Source organism: Tamandua tetradactyla, chromosome 11 (genome assembly GCF_023851605.1).
Source record: "Tamandua tetradactyla isolate mTamTet1 chromosome 11, mTamTet1.pri, whole genome shotgun sequence".
NCBI classification, from domain to species: domain Eukaryota; kingdom Metazoa; phylum Chordata; class Mammalia; order Pilosa; family Myrmecophagidae; genus Tamandua; species Tamandua tetradactyla.
The window spans coordinates 66,758,540-66,779,635 of NC_135337.1; the positions used below are offsets into that span (position 1 = coordinate 66,758,540).

A 21,096-nucleotide genomic window follows, 5' to 3' on the forward strand; every position below is an offset into this window, starting at 1 on the left:
AGATGGACAGTTCAAGAGCATACCAGCCACAGCCTTCTGCTAGGGGGAGACTCAGACTCCCTGTAAACACCAGGAATGTTCTGGGTTCCTTACCAGTTCCTCACCCCCAGTGGCAGGCAGCCAGAGGGTATTAAAGCCTCCTACTAACATATAAGAGAGTTCCTCAAACGTCTTGATGGGCTCCTCACCTAATGAGAAGGTGCTAAATGGAAGCTGGGTGCATTCATAAGGGCTCAAAAACCAGGGAAACTCCCACCTTTGCCTTGCTCTGTGTAGATGTGCTGCCTCCTCAGTCTGGAGCTGCTGCTTATTTCCATCCCTGTCACCATCAGCTCTGTCACCTTACAGGCAGTGAGCCAGGTCTAAACAGGAGAGGACCCAGGCTAGAACAAAAGTCACCTACATGTGGATAACTCCCAAGTCACCATCCCTTTCCTCCACTCCAGAATTTTAATTTCCATTCCCTGCTGGTGCTGGCAACTGTTCAGTGGTCATGGAGGGTCGCTGAGGGTGATGGACACGGACACATGGAGGGTGGGGACAAGGCATGTCTGTGTTCCTAGAAGCACAGGCAAGTCTGAGACATCTAGATTTTGAGGTGTCAATGTCCATTCAAGTCCAGCCCACTCTGCATCTCCCCTGGTTTTTTTTATCAAGGACACCACATTCTCCTTGTCATGTAGGCTCCAGGGAACATCCCAGGAATCATGCTTGATTCCTTACTTCCATTTTTGCCAAGCAGCAAAGAATGTATATTTCACAAGAATATATTAATGTGCATTCTCTATTAGATTCTTGTTAGAAATTCAGGTCTTATTCTCTTTCAACCGATTTTTCTTTTCATTTTATTCTTACATATATCTTTTCAGCCCATGCATACTGTGGACCTCTTGAATCCTTTTTAATATCATATTTGTGCCAAATGGTAAAAACAAACAAAAGAATAACTAAGCACATCATTAAAACCCTCCCCGTGTGGATTAATTATGGATAAGGGATTTGATTTTTAAGATTTAAAGATGAATGGCTTTAACTTCATTGCTAATAGATTTGAGACATGATGACATGCTTCAAGATGTCCTGTGAATTGGTTAATAAAATCTTCATAAAGTTTTAAAGAAATTGCTTCTCCTAAGTTGCTGCAGAGTTGCATAGCTACTTTTGCTTTGCATTTGCCCTGAATGCTGTTTTCATGTGGCATTTCTTCTATCTCTATTTTCAGGTAGAAATTGAGAAGCTGGATTACCATCATTATCTGCCACTGTTTTTTGATGGGCTTTGTGAAATGACATTTCCCTATGAGTTTTTTGCTCGGCAAGGAATCCATGACATGCTGGAACACGGGGGGAGCAAGATACTTCCTGTCATTCCGCAGCTCATTATCCCGATAAAAAGTAAGTGAACAGGTGAAAACACATGGCTTGGTTTATGTGGTCTAGCTTTTTGACAACTTGCTAATTAAGCAATAAAGCACAACAGACCGAGGCCATTCCCAGGTTTTGTGGGGATTTTTTTTTTTAACTGACTTATGAGGCAAGACATCCCAAACCTCCAAAAATATCCAATCATCGATACTGCCCTACAGCGTATTCACATAAATAAACTAAATTGCATAGGGCTTGCATTTATTTAAAACACTTCGTAGTGATGATCAAACATTAACATTAATCTATACATTCGGAAGGAGATCAGTCATGGGTCTTCCTTTGCAAAACGTGCTGGTAACTTCCAAGTTCCTTTGAAAGGCCATGCCTAATTTTTAAGTTACAGTATAAACACAGAAATGCTTCATAGCCTTGAGGTAGTAGGGTGCATCATTTTAAGGGGCAGGGGACAACATACAGAATGGAGAGAATGTTTTCAAATACTTGAAATTGTCCGTCTTTGATAGTACCCCGGCGCTGGCTTCGTCAACTTATCTGTCAGGAGGTGACGCTTCCCTTCCCCGGTGAGATTATTCAGGCCTGGTCTCTCTGGGTTTGGTTGTCTGAGATCAGCCCCCTTCCAGGCAGGGTTGAGATTTCCCTTTGAGACGGACTCCCATGGACTTGAGAACCAGCCCCTTTGCTGGTTTCGGTCCAGTCTCCTTCTCTTGCTGTCACCGCAATGAAGGCGTCCCTGGTGGAGGCTCAGAGGGTGGACCAACCCCTCCTCCGCTCCGACGCCAGGCCTGGCTCCCCTCACCCCTCACCACCCGGAGACGGGAGGGTCGCCCACCACGGCACAGGTTCTGGCTGCCGCAGACCTCACCACCCATCTTCTCATGTGCTGTTGCTGCCAGTTGAAAGCAGAGGCCCGGTGCCTCTGAGGATCCCACATGCAGGGCCGGGGATACCCCAGCCCTTTCCCCATCACAGCTGCCCCTGGGCTTCAGAGAGACAAGGCAGCTCCTGCATCCCCCAGTCCAAGTTTTACCTCCTTTCCTGCCCCAGGATCACCACTTCCAGGACGCAGGGCCTGTGCCCAGCTGGTGTCCTCAGATCTCGGGGCCACGCTTCCCTCACTCTCCACGGTGCGCTGTGTCAGCAGATTGACCAAGACGAGGACAAAATAGTTCGACACTGGGTCATTTTCCACCACTGGGATCATTTAATCTAACCGCAATCACCTTTTTTATTTATTTGAATAAAGTGCATTCAAATTCTAGATTTTCAGCAGCCCTGGGCAATCACCGCATAAATCAAATCAACTTTTGAAGCTTTGATGTCCTTGAGCTTTGATGTCTCTCACGCAGACGTGAGAGAGCTGGGTCTGCGTGGAGGAAAGGAAACCAAGCAGAAGGACATTGCCACCTGACGTGGAAAGCAGTGTGGAGAGAAAACTTACTCTTTAAAAAGGGACCTTATTAAAAAGCAGTTTTCCTTTCTCCTCATGCATTAGCCGAGGGAAGGGCTGATCTTTAGAGGCCTTCAGGAAGGGTCTACAGGACTGAGCAATAATCAGACCTTTCTCTAGTGTGATTTATTCGAACAGTTCTCAAGTTTTGGAATATGTTAAATTCCACTTAAAATTCTACATTTCTAAAAGATGATGCACGGGTTTCATGGATAAACAAAAAAGGTCCAGAACATTCTCCCCAGGAACGATCTGAGGGTCTATTACCCTTTTCCTCCAGTGCTCCCCAGTAGAGCAGCAGTACTTGGAAATCTGTTCCTTGCTTTAATATAACCTGCTCGAGTCAGGCCCACTGCCTTCTCGGCTGTCTCTTCCTTACATCTCCCTTCGAGACATTAAAGGACAGAAAGACAGTTGCTCAGTAACATTTCGATTTTACTGTTTGCAAATGAAACATACCAAGCTTGAGTACTGTAGGCCAAGAGGAGCTGATTTTCAATTAGTTTGATCTGTATTTTAAAGATAGTTAAATGAGTTAAGAGGGAGGTGATATGTTATTATAAAGGACAAAATTTATAGTATGCACATACTAGAGGTCATTTCTGATGAGTTGAAAACATTATTAAGGATTCAGTAAACCTGATTTGTCAGGGGAAATTAATTATATATGAATTTGTTAATTTAAGGTTCTAGAAGCACTGAAAATTTATCATGGTAAATATCCTTGCTCGCCTTACTGGGCTTTCACTATCATCTAGTGATCCCAACTCTATCTCAGGTTATTTCTTCTCAATCTGTTTATGTCAACAAGAGTCAGACTTTTCATAGGGAGTTTCACTAATTAACTAGGCAGGGTCAGGAACAGCTCCAGCACGTTGTAAAAAACATGCCCAGCATGAACTAAATCTTTCAGGAGGAATTCTGTAGTGAGGCTAAGCGATCTAGAAGCACGCTGATGTGCATAATTGGCATAACATAACATCTGTGAGTACCTTATCTTCAATCCGTACTATCAGTGTAACTTTGACTCTGTCCAGTTGCAAACTGTAACCTTGCCGTCACAAGCTAGTGCTCTTGAACGGCTTCCCCTCAATTCAAATATCTATGAAGACAAAGCAAAGTGCATAAACTCTCCCCAAGGCAGAAAACTGGGATTAGCTGCCAATCTATTTCTAGATTCTGGGATTGATTTCAGCTAATTATAAGACTATGAATAGTAGAATGAGAAGTGGATGCATTCAGTGGCTCGGAGTTTCTAATATGAAAAAAGTAAGATGACCCATTTCTTTCTCCTAGTGTTCCTCGGGTCAAGACCCCAAGTTCTTTACTAACCAAGACAGTGAACATCCAATGCCTGGTTTCATTTATGTTGCTTTGTGACACAACTGCAGTTCCTCTCCTATCCCTCTCCCTTTTTCTGAGTGCCACCTTGTTGGGTTCTTCTGGGTCAGAAATTCTAAGGAGAGGCCAGGATAAAGCACTTGGACTTGGCATTGGAGCATTGCTTGCTGCAAGCAACAGCAAAACAGGCAATGAAGAGATAAAGGAGCCTTCCTAGCACCCTGCAGTGGGTACGACAGCTTTCTGTTTGGTCTGTTTGCCAACCACCCAGTTAGGAAAAGAAAAATTAAAATCCATCCCAATCCGGCAGCATCTCCAAAAGCTCTGCACACTGAACTCAGAGGGGGTTCAAGTAGTGGCCAGGAGAACAGAGAAAGGCCAAGAGCAACCTACTAACCCTGTCCTCAAAAACAGCCAGGACAATAAAACAGCATGGCCATATGGGACAACTGACAGCAACTGCTACGCAAGGAAAGGAAATAATATCTTGAGCAATCGGACGTTTAGTATAGAAACCAGAAGAAACAGACTTTTGTTTGGTGTCCTCAAGATTCAGGAAGATATGGTCTCAATGAAACAAGAAGCAGAAATCCTTAGGAGGCCAGACAAACAAAAATAAGCCAGAGCTGAATGAAACAAGGAAACTCTGAGTGCCATAGCAGAACTACAGTCTTCGTGGAGGCAGAGAGAGTAATTAACTGCACCGCATCAAATTATAAATGTGGATCATGACTGTAAGAAGCTCTCTCAGAAGACACAAAAATAAGATGAGAAAATGGAGGCTAGGACAGAAACATTAGCCAAATGTTACAGGCACTCCCAAGAGGTAAAATCAGAAGAGGAGTGAGATGATTAAAACACATCATACTACGATTAAAAACGTTCCCTGTTCTGTCTTTCTTTAATAATGTTCTGCCCTCTGTGTTCTCTTATTTATCTATAATTCCTCCTAGTAACAAATTGTACCTCATGGGTTAATTCTCCAATTTCTTTGTCCATGTGATTGGGTTTCCAACTGTCTCTTAGTTCTAGTCCTGGGAAACTTTCTTAATTTTATTTTCCCAAAGTTTGAATATTTTATTTAAGTTATCATAACTTTTCCTTCCCCTGATTGTTCCTTTTCAATAGAACTTTTTTTCTCTTCTGTCATGAATACAATGCGGTCATTCTCTTATCTCTCTGTGAATATTTGCTATAGTTTTGCAGAGTTTTTTTGTATCCTTCCTTCACTCATTCAGTAAAAATGACTTTTCTCTTTTATTAGTTTTTGTAAGACCTTCATTCTCCTACACCTAGAGCAGCAGGATAAACACTGGTTAATAGCATGGAATCAGGCTCCTGGTTTCACATCTTGCCCCACCATTTAGCGGCCACATGACCTAAGGAAAGTTCCTTTATCTTCCATGCCGCCATCGTGTCATCTACAGAACCGGATAATATTGCACATTTATATTTTCTTCTCATGTATTTTAGCTAATGGTTTCCATATTTTATATTGTGTATTGTTTCTAAAAAGGCCTCACCTTATTTCTCGGTTTTATTTAATCTTGTAAGGTATAAGTTTATCTTCAGTGCATTAAATGTATCTGCTTTCCTCAAGCTTTTTTGTTTGTTTTATATTTATGATTTCTTGAGTTAAATGATTGCAACTTTTATTTTCATTGTCTCTCATTTGATAATCATAGCATATAAGGATATGACTTTGCTTCTGAGTACCGCTTTGGCTCCATTACATTCATTTTAATACATATGTTTCTCTCCTTTCCTGTATATTATAGATATCTTGCTTTTGTAGTTTCAGTTTATTCTTTGGTCATACATAGTGCATTACATTTTCCAACTACTCAGGAGGTTTATATTGTTTTATTTATTTATTTATTTATTTTTGCTTTACGATGAGAATGTGGACTTCATTTTAATTTTTTTTTTATTTTACTGAGGTCTTCATTAGGTCACAGTAATGTTCAACTACTGTAATCATTCTATGGATGCTAAAAAGAAAGTTCATCCTGCATATTATATATATTTTAATATATATTTATTCTAGCAAATTTGTTGATCATATTATTGAAGTAATTTTTATATTATTTTCTTTTTCACAATGTATTAGGTCAAAGACTGAAAAAATTAGATTAAAATTTCCCACTACATTAGCAATTGAACAACCACATCCAAAATGTTTTGAAAGTTTTCACTGGGCTAAGTGCCTTAGTCCTCACAACAACCCTCTCTCATGGGTGACACCTGAGAGGTATAAGAAGCATATCCATTCCATACAGCTACTATATAGTGCATCCAGGATTTGAACCACATTTGTGCTTCCTGAGCTTCTATTCTTTATCAAGACTCAGTACATCAACCACTGAAAATTACAATATGTTTAGGCACACAGAGAACTTTTACAAAATGTAACCATATACTGGACCATAAAGGAAGTCTCAAAAAACATCAAAGGATATCAAGTCACATAAAACATGTTGTATAACCAAAATCCAGTGAATACTAGACATCAATTTTTAAGTAGTTAACTAAAATTTTTCCATATACTTGGAATTTAATACTTATATTTATAAATATCCATGGATCAAATGAGAAAAATTAATATAATTAGAAAATATCCAGATTGTATGATAAAGAAAATATTACATAATAATTATATGGTGTGTTAAAACATTATTTAAAAGAAAATATCTAGCCTTAAATGTGGTTTTAGAAAAGAAAGGGGAAAAAAAGTAGTAAGTTTTAAGTAACCATTTCAATAAAAACCAGAAAAGACAGCAAAAGAAAGCCAGAAAAAGAATAAAATATTAGGATAAAATGAGAATATAATGAAAACAGAAAATAACCATGCTATTGAGGGAATCAACAGGCCAAACATTGATTGATTCTTTGAAATGACTAATAAAACTGATAAAGACTTGGCAAGATTTATAAATAAAAAATGGGAGAAGGCACAAATAGCCAAGAGTGAAAACGGGAATGTCAAACATATCCTACAGATATCAAAAGTACCATGGTAGGATATTATGACCAACTTTATCCCCAAAACTTTGAAATTTAGAGTAAATGATGTATTGGTTTGTTAAATGTTTCCAGAATGCAATATATTAAAAATGGAATGCCTTTATAAAGGGAATTTACTAAGTTACAAGTTTACAGTTCTTAGGCAATAAAAATATCCAAACTAAGGCAACCAAAAAAAGATACGTTGACTCCAGAAAGACTGAAGTCTGTCACATGGGAAGACATGTGGTTGGTGTCTGCTGGTCCTTGTTCTTGGTTCCATTGCTTCCAGCTTCTGATGCCTGTGGTTTCCTCTGTAAGCATCTGTGAGCCTTCGCTTAGCTTCTCTGGGACACAGCTCTGGGTTCTGGGTTGGTTAACATCTCATGGGAAGGCACATGGTGACGGCTGCTGGGCTCTGCATCTCCACACGACCATGTCTAGGTATCTCTGTCAGTGCTGAAGCATCTGTGTTTTCTCCAAAATCTCTTCCCTTTTAAGGGATTCCAGTAAACTAATCAAGATCTACCTTGAATGGGTGGAGTCACATCTCTATCTAATCAGGAGGCCATAACCACAATTGGTTGTATCACATCTCCATGGAAACAACCCAGTTCAAGTTTCCACCCCACAACATTGAATCGGGATTAGAACAAACATGGCTGCCCTCATAATAATGGATTAGAAAGTAAGATATGACTGTTCTGGGGTACATAACAGTTCTAACTAGTACAAATGGTCAAATTCTGGGAAAACATAAAAATATAACTTACAAAAATGGACACCAATAATATAAAACCAGTTAAAATACAAACAGTAATATAACAATTAAGTAATTAAAATCCCTCACATAAAGATAACTCAAGGCTCACATAGCTTCTATGGTTAGTTGTGCCAAAAACTTAGAGAAAAAAATAATTCTAATATTACCCAAATTTTCTCAAATAATTAAAACAGAAGATACAAGTCACTTTATGAGGTTGGCATAAAACAGATACCAAAACTCAATGAGCCCAGTGTTTTGGAGCAGCTAGAAGAAAATATGAAAAATCGTGGAACTGTAACCCACACCAAACTTTAAAATCTGTTCTATACCTACTTGTTAAAATGTACTTGGAAATTTACTGCTTTCTTAAATATATGTTATATTTCACAATAAAAAAATGTTTAAAAATATATTAAAGGTATACTTAAAAAAGAAAAAAAACTCAATGAGGACATTATAAGAAAGGAAATTTTCAAGACAATCTCCCTTATAAAATTAGATTATAAATGTCTAAACAATATTGTCAGCAAACTGAATACAACAACAGATAAAAAGAATAATGTCACATGACCATTGATTTCTGTTAGTATGTATAAATGCAGTTGAATTTTGTTTATTGGCCTTATATCCTGAGGCCTTGTTAAACTCACACATCACATACAGTAGTTTTTGGTTAATTCTACATTCTGATTGCATGCAGGACCAGTTTTACTGCTTTATTTCTAATCTGTAAGCTTTTATTTCTGTTTCCTGCTTTAATATAATGGTTAGCACCTGCAGTTCAATGTCAACTAGAAGTGAGGCAAACAGACATCCTTCCCTTGTACCCAATAATTTACCAGTAAGTATGATGCTAGCTTTGGTAGATAGCTTCAATTAAATTGGAATGTTCCCCTTTATTCTGTGTTTCTGTCATGAATGGGTGTTAAGTTTTGTTAAAGGCTTTTTTTGCATCCATTGTGATGCAGTTGTTTTATTTCGTTTGGTAGATTCTACTGGTTGATTTTCAAATGATAAACCAACTTTACATTTTTAAGATAAACTCAAGTTGGTCACGGTGCATTATCCATTTCATATACTGCTGCCTTCAATTTACTAAATATTTTGTTAAAAATACTTGATTCTAGGTTCATGAAAAATTTTTCCTCACTTTCTTTATAGGTAACATCTTTGTCAGGCTTTGTTATCGAGTTACGCTGGCTTCAGAAAAAATAATTTGAAAGTGTTCCTCAATTTTCAGAAAAAGTTTGCATGACACTGATGTTGTTTCTTCTTTATATATACAAGAGAATTCACCAATTATATCCTCTGGGCCTAGAATATGATTTTGTGGGGAGATTTTCAATGCATTCATAGAAACAAGTTATCCATATTTTCTATTCTATTTTATATCCATTTCTCATCTAAAGATTAGGTCTACTTTTGGGGCACTGAGTTGAACACACCTTCTCCTTTAACCCTTTTGATTTCTGTAATCAATTTAGTAATGTCTTATCCTTTATTCCTGATATGAATAATTTATTTTATCTTTTTTTTTCATTTATCAGTCAGTACAGTTTTGTTAATTTTATTAATCTTTTCAGAGAAACTGATTTGGAGTCATTAATTTTTCTATTGCTTGTGTTTTATTTCATTGACTTCTCTTTATTTTTTCTTTCCATGTACTTACTTTGGTTTTAATTTCCTTTTAGTTCCTTAATATGGAAATTAAAATTATTGATTTTAGGTTATTTCTTACTTTCTGATAAATCATGTAAAACTATGCATTTCCCTTTAAGTACTGCTTTAGTTGCATTCCACTTTTTGATGTGTTGTATTTTTATTATTTAATTATAAATAAGCTTTTATTTCTCTTTTATTTCTTCTTTAACTGATGTGTTTAGATTTGTGTTGTTTAATTTCCAAGTACTTGGTGATATTCAGATGTCTTATTGTTCATGTTTTCTAATTTAATTACAGTGTGGCTGAAGAACACATTTTTTAATATTTGAGCCTTTTGAAATTAATTTAGACTTGTTTTATAATCCAGTATATGGTCTATCTTGCTAAATATTCCATGGGCACTTGAAAAAAATAGGTGCTCTGCAACTAGGTGTGATGTTCTAGAAATGTCTGTTAGGCCAGGATGGTTGCTGGCATGTCAGATACACTGCAGGCTTACTAATTTTTGTGTACTTATTGTATCAGTTACTGAGAGAGGTGCGTTTATACCTCCAATTACTATTGTAGATGTGTCCATCTCTTTCTTTTGGTCAGGCTTTGTTAATTTATGTTAAAGTTCTGTTACTAGAGTTAGACACATTTATAATTTTATAATTTTTTTGTATTCCTAATCTACTGGCATTTTCTTTATTATATGTCCCTATTTCTCTCTAGCAATCTACTTTGTACTGAAGTCCATTCTGTATGATATTAATCTATTAACTTGACTTTCTTATGCCTATATATAAGATGTGCATTTTCCCATCATTTTACATTCAACATATATATATATATCTTAGATTTTAAAAACAAATCTCTTATTAACAGTATATAGACAAGTCTTGGTTTGTAGTGCCTTTAATTTTTTATTTATTTATTTTTTTGGCATGGGCATCTTCAGGAATTGAACCCAGGTCTCTGGCTTGGCAGGTGAGAATTCTTGCCACTGAGCCACCATTGCACTGTCCTCTCTATTGTTTTTTTGGTTTGTTTGTTTTGATTTTGTTTTGTTTTGTTTTGTTTTGTTTTTTGCATGGGCAGGCACTGGGAATTGAACCCAGGTCTCTGGCATGGCAGGTGAGAACTCTGGCACTGAGCCATCATTGCCCGCACTACTGGTTTTTTAAGTATACATCTTCAAATTGTTTTTTATTGGGCCTATGCAATAGTTATCATATATGTTGCATCTACTTTCATTATAAACTTAAAATACTGCAATGTAATTTTTGCTTAAATTATTGTGTATCTCTTAAACAAATTAAGAAATTAAAAACTATACACACACACACACAGACACACGTACACATACATATATATGTCCTTTTAAATAAATCAAGATATCATTTCTGGTGCTTTTTATTCCTTCCTGTAGACTTAAGTTACCATATGGCATCACATTCCTTCAGGTTGAAGAACATTTTTTCATATGTCTTTATCTCTGAACTTAGTGTGTCTTTTTTCTTGGGACATTTTCAACATTTTCTCTTTAACTTTGAACTTAAGTAGTGTGACTATGTTGTACCTAAGTTTGGTTATCTTTGTATTTACCTCGGATAATACTGAGCTTGTTTTTCACCAAATTCAGGAAACTTTCAGCCATTATTTCTTCAAATATTTTTCTGCCCCATTCTCTGTGCTTCAAATTACATATATACTGGATTGTATTAATATTGTCACACATGTCTCCAGGGTCCTATTCACATTTTATTAATCGCTCCTCTCACTGGCTGGATCATTTCTAAAGATCTCTAAGTTGGTTGGCTCTTTCTTCAACTGTTAATTCCATCCACTGAATGTTCATTTCAGTTATTGTATTTTTCAGCAATAAGATTTTCATTAGCTTCATTTTATAGCTTCTATTTCTCTTCTGAGAGTTCCCACATTTTCATTGATTATAAGTACAGGTTTCTTTAAGTCCTGTAACATTTTTATAATAGCTGCTTTAAGGCCCTTATACATTAATTGCATCATCTACCTCATGCTTATGTTTGCCTTTATGACTGCTTTTTCCCATGCATATGGATCCTCTTTACCTGCTTATTTACATTTGCAAAGACTTTATTGTATATTAGACATTATAAATAATGTTTTAGAGACTTTGGATTCTGTTATGGTCTTCTGAAGAGTGTCAGTTTAATTCTGGCAGACATTAACCTATTAGACACAAACTCTAAACTGTATCTACACTGTAGTGGGTGGCAGCTAGAATTTCAACTCAATTCTTTCATCTTCCAGTTGCTGCTCATTGTCTAAGTCTACTGGGCTCTCTCTCATACATGTTTAATTGTTGGAAGTCAGCTAAGGCAGGGTTCGCATGCAGATATTTTAGTTTCCCCCATCTCTAGCCTCTCCTTCCAAGATTCCCCCTACCTATAACTTTACCTGCTGTACCAGCTCAGAACTCACTCCTCTGATGCCTCAAGCCAGCATGTCTTCTCCTTTCTTTTGCCTAAGCCATACACATTACCTCTTAGGTAAAAAGATTTAAACTCACACATCTCACCAGGTGCACTTTCCATCTTTCAAGGGCCCACTCCTTTTTAGTTTCTGCTTACTTTAAATTTTTGGCATGACTTTCAAAGCTTCCCATTAAATACTGACTGCAAGATATTTTTTAAACTTTATTTCTTCTTTCCTTTCACAGCATGTACTCTAAACAAACTGGTTGTATTTAGAACTTGCCCAACAGTTTTCTAATTCTTTGCTCTCTATCAGCGGTGCCCTTTCTTATATCATCAAATGTCTAGATGGTGAGTGAGCCTCAAAGCCCAGCTCCAATATTGATTGTTCTGTAGAACCTCTTCTGATTCTCCTCCTCCTTCCCTACCTTCAACTCCAGAATATAATGTTAGAAAGTAACATATTCCCAAGCATCTAATGTACTGACTAGCATCTAGGAGATATATGAAAATATATGCAAAATTAATTTAATGAAGTACATAACTACTATCCACACTGAACTTTGTATAGGTGCCATAATCGAAACTATGAAGTGGCCATTTGAGTCTGCCACTGTACTATATATTGTATAAAAACTATCTTATAAGAATCCCTAATATTAAACAAATAAACGGTATAACATAATGCTTTCTATTTATTGGGGGAATTGTTTAAATGGTGAAAGTAAGTTACTGTTTATTCATCTAAATTCCCTCATGTGATTCCTCTTGTTTACATGCTGCAGCACACAATTCTGAGATGGCTTACTAGAGGGCAAGGTGACCCTGGTTGCTAAAGAATTAAGGAAACATTACTGATCCACAAATAGAAGGGACATATGCATTGGCCTCATTAGTAGAGCTTTAATGAGTTGAGGTCATAAGCTATTAAGGGCAAATATGCACAGACACAGCTGAGTAAAGTTGAATAATAACATTTTTAAAACCAAAATATTCTTGTTGAAGAACACCCAGTGGGAAAAAAAGAACACCAAGTAAGGAGAAAAATATGAAAAAGCCTATCACAATACAAAAATTGACTTGAGAATTCTATTTAATTTGAAAGGAACAAGTACTATTGAATTGCATTATCCTTTATTTATGGCCTAATAATTTCACTTATTTATCTTGAAACTCCCCAAGTAAATTATTTTAAAAGTCTTTTGAAAATATGGAAAAAGAGGTATATAACTTGAGTATATTTTGATTTCAAGATACAAAAGAAAAACTGATTCAGATAGTCTTAAACAATAAAGGGATCTTAATAACTCATTTTACTAAAAAAATCCAGAGATGGGGCCCATTTCAGGCATGGCCTATTTAGGTGGCTCAATACTGTCACCTTTTCTGCTGTTTGCATGCAAGGTTATCTTAAAGCTGGCTCCTTTCTTGGCTTCAGGTTGCACCACGTAGGTCCCTGGGACCTCCTGCTTACTTATTTACATTTGTGGGAAAGAGTAAGGCACAAAATGCCATTGTCCCTGAATTTCCAGAAAACGTAAAAGTCAAAGATATGCTGCAGTTATACCAGGTAGGGGCATTTGCCCATCTTTGAACTGTAATCAAGGAAGATGGGACACACTCACCGGCTTGACCTTGAATATGTAACCCACTCATACTATGTGGTAAGGGAAAAGAGAAAAGTTAGTTTCCCAGGATGACATGAGTTCTATGGCAAAGATATGTGCTCCACACCAAATATCTGTGTGCTTACAACATTTCTCAGCTTCCTTGCAATTATGCAGAGTCATGGAAATAACCTTACCAATTGGCCTCAGATGGAAGGGGTGTGTGTTACTTTCAGACTGAAGCATTTCAGAGCCAACATGCAGTCCTTTAATTCTCTCCCTCCTGCCAGGCTCTCTCCTGCTCATCCCACACTGACCTGTACTGAACATGTACCATGAATAAGAAATGATCCTTTGTTGTGTTAAGCCACTGATTTTAAGGCTAATCTGTTGCTGTAGCAAACTTAGCTTCTCCTGAACAATTCATATTCCCAAGTGAAAATTCACAATTATCAAGGGATATGGAGTCTGGAATCTTATTGCATAAATCATCCACTTTCTGAGGAAGTCAACTCCATCTTGGGAACTTTTCATAAACTTATGCTTAAGACCACATTGCTCCCTTATCTCTTAGAGAATTGGTGCGGCACATTAGAGAGGCCTTTGAGTTGCACCTGGGTCCTAGAGTTTTGGGCAAATTAATCAATCCCCTTGAATTTTTCTTCCTATCTCCAATATAAGGAAATTAATACATACCTTGGAATGTTGTTATGAAGATGAGTTGAGATGATGTGCAAATACTCCGATCAGATATTAGGCAGGTTCTTAATAAATGTTGTGTATAATATGATATGTGATGGGAGACTGGGCTCTAAAATCCACCTATCCTGTGGGTGAAGTATTTGCTTTCTGCCCCTTTCTCCATTTCTCTCTCACTTAACCTGTCAATTGCCATGGCAGCTTTAATTCCTCATGTAAATAAAGTCAAAGTCAGGACGTAACAACCAGTGCCACACTGCGTGACTGTATTTACAGGAATAATGCATTATTAAATGCAGTTGCCGAAGACTGATAGAAATCTGAGCAGAGGTTAGATAGCCTCAGAAGTACATGAACATTAACCAGTCATTTACCAGAGAAGGATTCCTTCTAAACCGGTATGGAGGGATCAGAATCAGGCCTAGACCTGGGTGAATATGGAAAATAAGTAAAAATAATCCAAAATAAAAATTATAGCATGGCAGAAGCTGTCAGGATGGAGATTATAGGCATCTATTCCAGAAAGGCAGGATACAATTTCAAAAAAACAGCGGAAGGTAACAAGATCTCATTTGTAAACTAAATTCATCATGTAATAGCTGTCCCTTCCCCATTCCCAAGAAAGAAAGAAATTCGATCGCTTTTTGTGTGTGATGGTGAAGAGGAAGGTCTCTGAAGTCAGAGTGCCATGTCCAGATCCTGACTCAGCTGCATGCCAGCTGTCACACAGGTCACAGGCCAGCCACCTTGAGGCTCCACATCCTAATGGATAAAACGGGGGCAATAATGGCACTCAACTTACTGGTTATTTCAATGATTGAATGAGATATTCTATCTACAACTCTCAGCACAACTCATAAGTGCGGTAAATGCTGTCACTAATTGTCCCCGTGATGCCATCATTGCTGCCATCTTCATCGTTCTCCGCCTTTGCCATGGCCACACTTTTAGTCACCCAGGCTGAAACGGACTCTTCACCCTTCCTCCCAGGTGAGCGCTGAGCTCTGGTCAGGGAATGACCCCCTGTGAAGAACCCCTCGCCTTTTCACAAGAGACCATAAAACCCACCTCCATCACTGACTCACTCCGTGAGAACAAGCCCCTGAAGCTCAGAACCCATGGGAATCTGGTCTTACCCCTCAAAATCCAGGCCAGGGTCTATGCAGATTTGAACATCTCTCCTGAACAGGTCCAAGCCTGGCCATGTTGTCTGCAGGGCTTGAAGCAGGACCCCATTAAGTGCAGTCTAATCATATGAGCACAGGCTTTGGACTCGGGTGCACAGAGCCTGGTGTTCCTTTAACGAGCTCTGTGCTCGGGCCAACCACTCGGCTTCTCTCAGCCTCCACCTTTCCATCTGTCCCATGGGAATAATAAAACCTATGCCCACAGTTGTAAGGGTTATTGAGATTCCCAAGTAGAATTTTTAACACGGTGCCAAGGCAAGGTGGTAATAGTAAGTTATTATCTTACCTCCTTGGTTTTCCTTAGCCAAGGCTCTGCAGAGTGCCTAACTGAGTACTCCAAAAGACAGATTTTGATTCTGTAATACTCATGCCAAGTTACAATCAAAATGTCAAATGGAAGCCAGACTAGGTCAAGCCTAGACTTCTGGGGTATACAAGTCAACCCTAAACCATCGGTGCATGTTATTTTCATAAGTTGTTCACACAGTTTAGAAAGACTCTCCCTAACTCTTCAGTCATTTCCGTATCATGCCTACAAGACCATCAGAAGAGATCTCGCCAGATGCCTGGCTGGTCTAGTCTGTTCATGATCTCCTCTGTGAGTAAATGAATTAAAATACAGGAGCTAGCTTGATGTGGCTTCCCCAAAAGCACACACTGGCTAGTGATCGCTGCTTTTGCTTTTGGGGGCTCTCAAATCACTTGTTTAAACAGTCAGCCCTAGAATTATGCCAGAGACTGATGTTAGGCATGGCAGGTTACTTTTCAAACTCCTTCAGTGGGGAGGAGAGTGCTGGTCCTTCTTGAAACTTGCCCATCTTCCGTTTGGTGGCATGCTGTCAACTTTCTCATCTTCTGGGAAAACTGGGTATATCATACTCTTCTTTAAGAGTCTGCTTCTGCTGCTGTCTTAATGCTGTGGCTAGTTGAGAGTCATTTCCTCAACCAGAGGGCAGGGGACGGGAATAGTAGTCATTATTAGACATACGGCTGATTTGTCACAGCAGATTGTCACTTGGTTTCGCTGAGAAACTGACAGCAAGGCTAAGTCCTTTCTTCGGCCAGCATTTCTTCTGTTCTTATCCTCCATCAGGCAATCTAGGGACGGGGGGGAGCAAGGTGCTCCAAAAAGAGGGATGCCACAGTGTCTTGAAATGAAAAGTGTACACTCAGGTTCTGCCACAGATGTTCAGTTCATGCATAAGCACATGCGGGCCCAGCCTTGGTGCAACAAGACTGAAAATGGGGCAGTTGAATTCCGTTATCCTTCAGCTGCTCCCTGCTGGAGTACTGGGGACATCAAATAGATCACGTAAGCGACTGTCTTAGTGAATGCTTATGGTAACTGATTACTTTCATTTATTCAAAAATACAACTATTATGTATTATCTATTTCTCTTTAAAATGAGTTATTTAATGGGAAGAAACACCAAAACCTCTACGTACTAAATCATATCCAATGGCCCTAAAGTCAGACTATTCTTATCTATTGAAAAATTGAAAAAAATTAACCACTTGTGATGACAAAGCTGTACTGGAATATCTAATTTTCTGCATAAAGAAAGTTCTTTTCTAAACGGGATGAGAAAAAAATAATGCGTATATTTAATGCAGTTATATATGGTGCATATATATATAATTTACTTCAGGGAAGAGAAACAAGGACAAAAATGAATCAAAGATTGAAAAACTTGTGGCCCACAAGTTTTATAGAATTATTCCATTTCCATAATAGCTCTATCATCTGAAACTATGATGTTTTAATTTCCTAACAATGTGAGAAATTAGGTCATGTCTTATTTATTTGTATAGCAATTGAGATCTGTTATAGAAGGACAGTAAGTTCTGCAATTTTAAAATCTAAATTTGGTTTGAAAAGATATTTTGAATTCACTCTACTCTGTAAAATTAAAAAATTATATGGTTAGTGCCTGTCAACTAGCAAAGTTTATATCCATTTCAGTCTCACCCAACAAATATTATGTTGGGCCCAACAAGCTCAAAAATATTTAACATTTTACTCTCAGAAAAAAAATTTTTTAATTCTTTAAGCTATTGAAGTCAATAAGAATGATTCAGAAACTAAAATATCTGTTCTCAGCACTGTAATACTACAATTTCTTACATTTTCTAGCCTATGTCATATGAACAAAAAAAAATTTGCAGTATTTTTAGTAACATTACTGCTCATAGAACCCAACTAAATCCACTGGAAAATTATTAGAACCAGTAAGAGAACTAAGTAAGTTGGCTAGTTATAAAACAGATGTTTAAAAAAATCACGTTTTTTGTATGCAGCTAGTTAGAAATTATATTGGCATAAAATGACCTTACACAAAATAACAAAAATAATAAAATTACTTAGAATAAATCTAACAAAACTGTGCAAGATCTATATGAAAAATTTTATAAAAACTTTTCTGAGGATATTAAAAGTTGTCAAAAACTGAAGAAATAATCCACCAAATTATTCTCTAAATGTAACACAATTTTAATCAAGGCAACAAGAACACTTTTTTAAATCATTTTTATTTATTTACTTTGTTTTAGAGGAGTTGTGGGTTTACAGAACAATTTTTCATAAAATACATATATACTAACCTATTGTTGTCAACTTGCATTGGGATGGTACATTGTCACAACTGATGAAAACACATTTTTTAATTGTATTAACTATAGTTCATAGTATAATTTCAAGTTTACTGTGTTGTTCAGTTCCGTATATACAACCTAAAATTCACCCTTTAACAGAATTTGAAAATATAATTGAATGCTATTAATTATACTCACAATGTTGTGCTACCATCATCACCATCCATTACCAAAACTTTTCATCACGACAGATAGACATTCTGTATATTTTAAGCCTTCACTCCTTATTCCCTATCTCTACCACATCCCCTGCTAACCTATGTTTTAGATTCTGATTTATGAGTTTGCTTGTTCTAATTATTTCATTTAAGTGAGATCATACAATATTTGTCCTTTTGTGTCTGGCTTATTTCACTCCACATGTTGACTTCAAGGGTCATCCATGTTGTTTTGTCACATGTATCAAAACTTCTTTCCTTTTTACAGATGAAGAATAATCCATTGTGTGTGCATATATACACATTTTGCTTATCCATTCATCGGTAAATGGGCACTTGAAGTGCTTCCATCTTTTGGCACTTGTTAATAATGCAACTATGAACATCAGTGTGCAAATTCCTGCTTGAATCCCTGTTTTCAATTCTTTGGGATATATGCCTGAAGGTGGGATTGCCGGGTCATATGGAAATTCTATACTGAACTTTCCAAAGAACCACCAAACATTCTTTCCTAAGCAGCAATATCATTTTACATTCTCACTAGCAATGAATGTCTCTATTTCTTCATATCTTCTCCACATTTGTAATTTTCTATTTTTTTTAAGAGTAGCCCTTCCAGTGTGTATGAAATGCTATCTCATAGTTTTGAATTGCATTTCCCTAATAGCTAATGATGTTGAGCATCTTTTCTGTAATTCAAATCTTTTGTCCATTTTTTGGTACTTATCTTTTTGTTGTTGAGTTGTGAGATTTCTTTATATACTCTGGATATTATATCTTTTTTGGAAATATGGTATCCAAATATCATTGTAGTAGGTCATCATGTTACTTTCATGATAAGTCCTTTGAGGCACAAAAGTTTTCAATTTTGATGAGGTCCTATTTATCTATTTTTTTCTTTTGTTGCTTATGCTTTGGGTGTAAAGTCTAAGAAACGATTGCCTAACACAAGGTCCTGAAAACACTTCCCAAGATTTTCTTTGAGGAGTTTGATACTTTCGGCTCTTAAATTTAGGTGTATTATCCATTTCAAGTTTACTTTTGTGTATGGCATGAGGTAGGGGTCTACCTTCATTCTTTTTCAAATGGAGATCTAGTCTTCCCAGCACCATTTGGATAAAGAGGCTATTGTTCACGATTGAATAGTCTTTGCCCCCTTTTAAAAAATCAATTAGTTATAAATGTAAGGGTTGATTTCTGAGCTCTCAATTCAAGTCCATTGATCAACATGTCTGCCCTTGTGCCAGTACCACACCTTGATTACTGTAGCATTGTAATGAGTTTTAAAATAGGGTAGTGTGAATTCTCCAACATCATTCTTTTTCAAGATGCTTTGGCTATTCAGAGCTATTTATTCTCCAATAAATTTGATGATTGGCTTTTCCATTTCTGCAAAGAAGGTTGCTGAAATTTTGACTGAAATTGCACTGAGTCTGTCAATACCTTTGGGTAGAACTGACATCAAAACAATATTTGGTCTTCCAATTCATGAACATGGAATGCCCTTCCATTAATTTGGTTCTTCTTTGATTTCTTTTAGTGATGTTTAGGAATTTTTCTGTGTGCAAGTCCTTCACATCTTTGGCTAGAATTGTTCCTAAATATTTCATTCTTTTAGTTGCTATTGTAAATGGAATTTTTTTCTTGATTTCTTCTTCTCATTGTTCACTGCTAGTGCATAGAAACACTACCAATTTGGAGGTATTGACCTTGTACCCTGCCACTTTGCTGAATTCATTTATTAGTTCTAGGAGCTTTTTGTGTATTTTTTCAGGATTTTTTTTACTATAGGATCATGTTATTTGCAAATAGTGAACGTTTTACTTTTCTTTCCAATTTAGATGCCTTTTATTGCTTTTTCTTGCTCAATTGCTCTGGTTTGAACTTCCAGTACAATGTAATAATGATTACAGTGGACATCCTTGTCTACTAACTGATCTTAGAGAGAAAGCTTTCAACCTTTCACCATTAATTATGATTTTAGACGTAAGTTTTCATTTATGCCCTTTATCATGTTGAAGAAGTTTTTTTCTTTCTCTAATTTTCTAAGTATTTTTATCCAGAAGAGTTGCTGAATTTTGCCAAATACCTTTTCTGCATCAATTAACATGATGATGTGATTTTTTCCTTCATTCAGTTAATTTGATGTGTTACATTGATTGATTTCCTTATGTTGAACCACGCTTGCATGCCTGGGATGTATCCCACTTGATCATGGTGTACAATCATTTCACGTGCTGTTAGATTTGGTTTGCTAGTATTTCCTTGAGGATTTTTGCATCTATATTCATAAAAGATATTGGCCTATAATTTTCTTTTCTTGTGGTATCTATCTATCTATCTATCTAGCTTTATATGAGGGTGATGTTGGCCACGCACAATGAATTAGGGAGTGTTCCCTCCTCTTCAATTTTTTTTAAGAACGTGACAAGGACTGATGCTAATTCTTGGAATGTTTGCCAGAATTTCTTCATGAAGCCATCTGGTCATGGGTTTTTCTTATTTGGGAAGTTTTTGATGACTACCTCAATGTCAATCTCAATCTTATTTAGTTATGGTTTTGTTGAGATCTTCTATTTCTTCTTGAGTCATTGTAAGTTGTATGTTTCTAGGATTTGGTCCATTTCATCTAGGTAATCTAAATTGTTGCTATACGGTTGTTCATATTATCTTCTCATAGTCCATTTTTTTCAATGTAAAGTCCTCCTTTTCATTTCCTATTCTAGGCATTAGTGTCCTCTCTTGTTT

The 21,096-nt window shown here is 36.9% G+C and overlaps 1 protein-coding gene across 4 annotated transcripts in view; it reads left to right on the forward strand.

Moving 5' to 3' along the window:
• Nucleotides 1–21,096, forward strand: part of PACRG (parkin coregulated) — a 544,801-nt gene that overhangs the window by 312,849 nt on the left and 210,856 nt on the right. For all 4 annotated transcript variants that reach the window (XM_077120797.1, XM_077120798.1, XM_077120799.1 and 1 more), the window contains exon 3: nucleotides 1,223–1,394. In XM_077120797.1, the coding sequence (XP_076976912.1) occupies nucleotides 1,223–1,394 (172 nt within the window). The remainder of the gene's footprint in view (nucleotides 1–1,222; nucleotides 1,395–21,096) is intronic.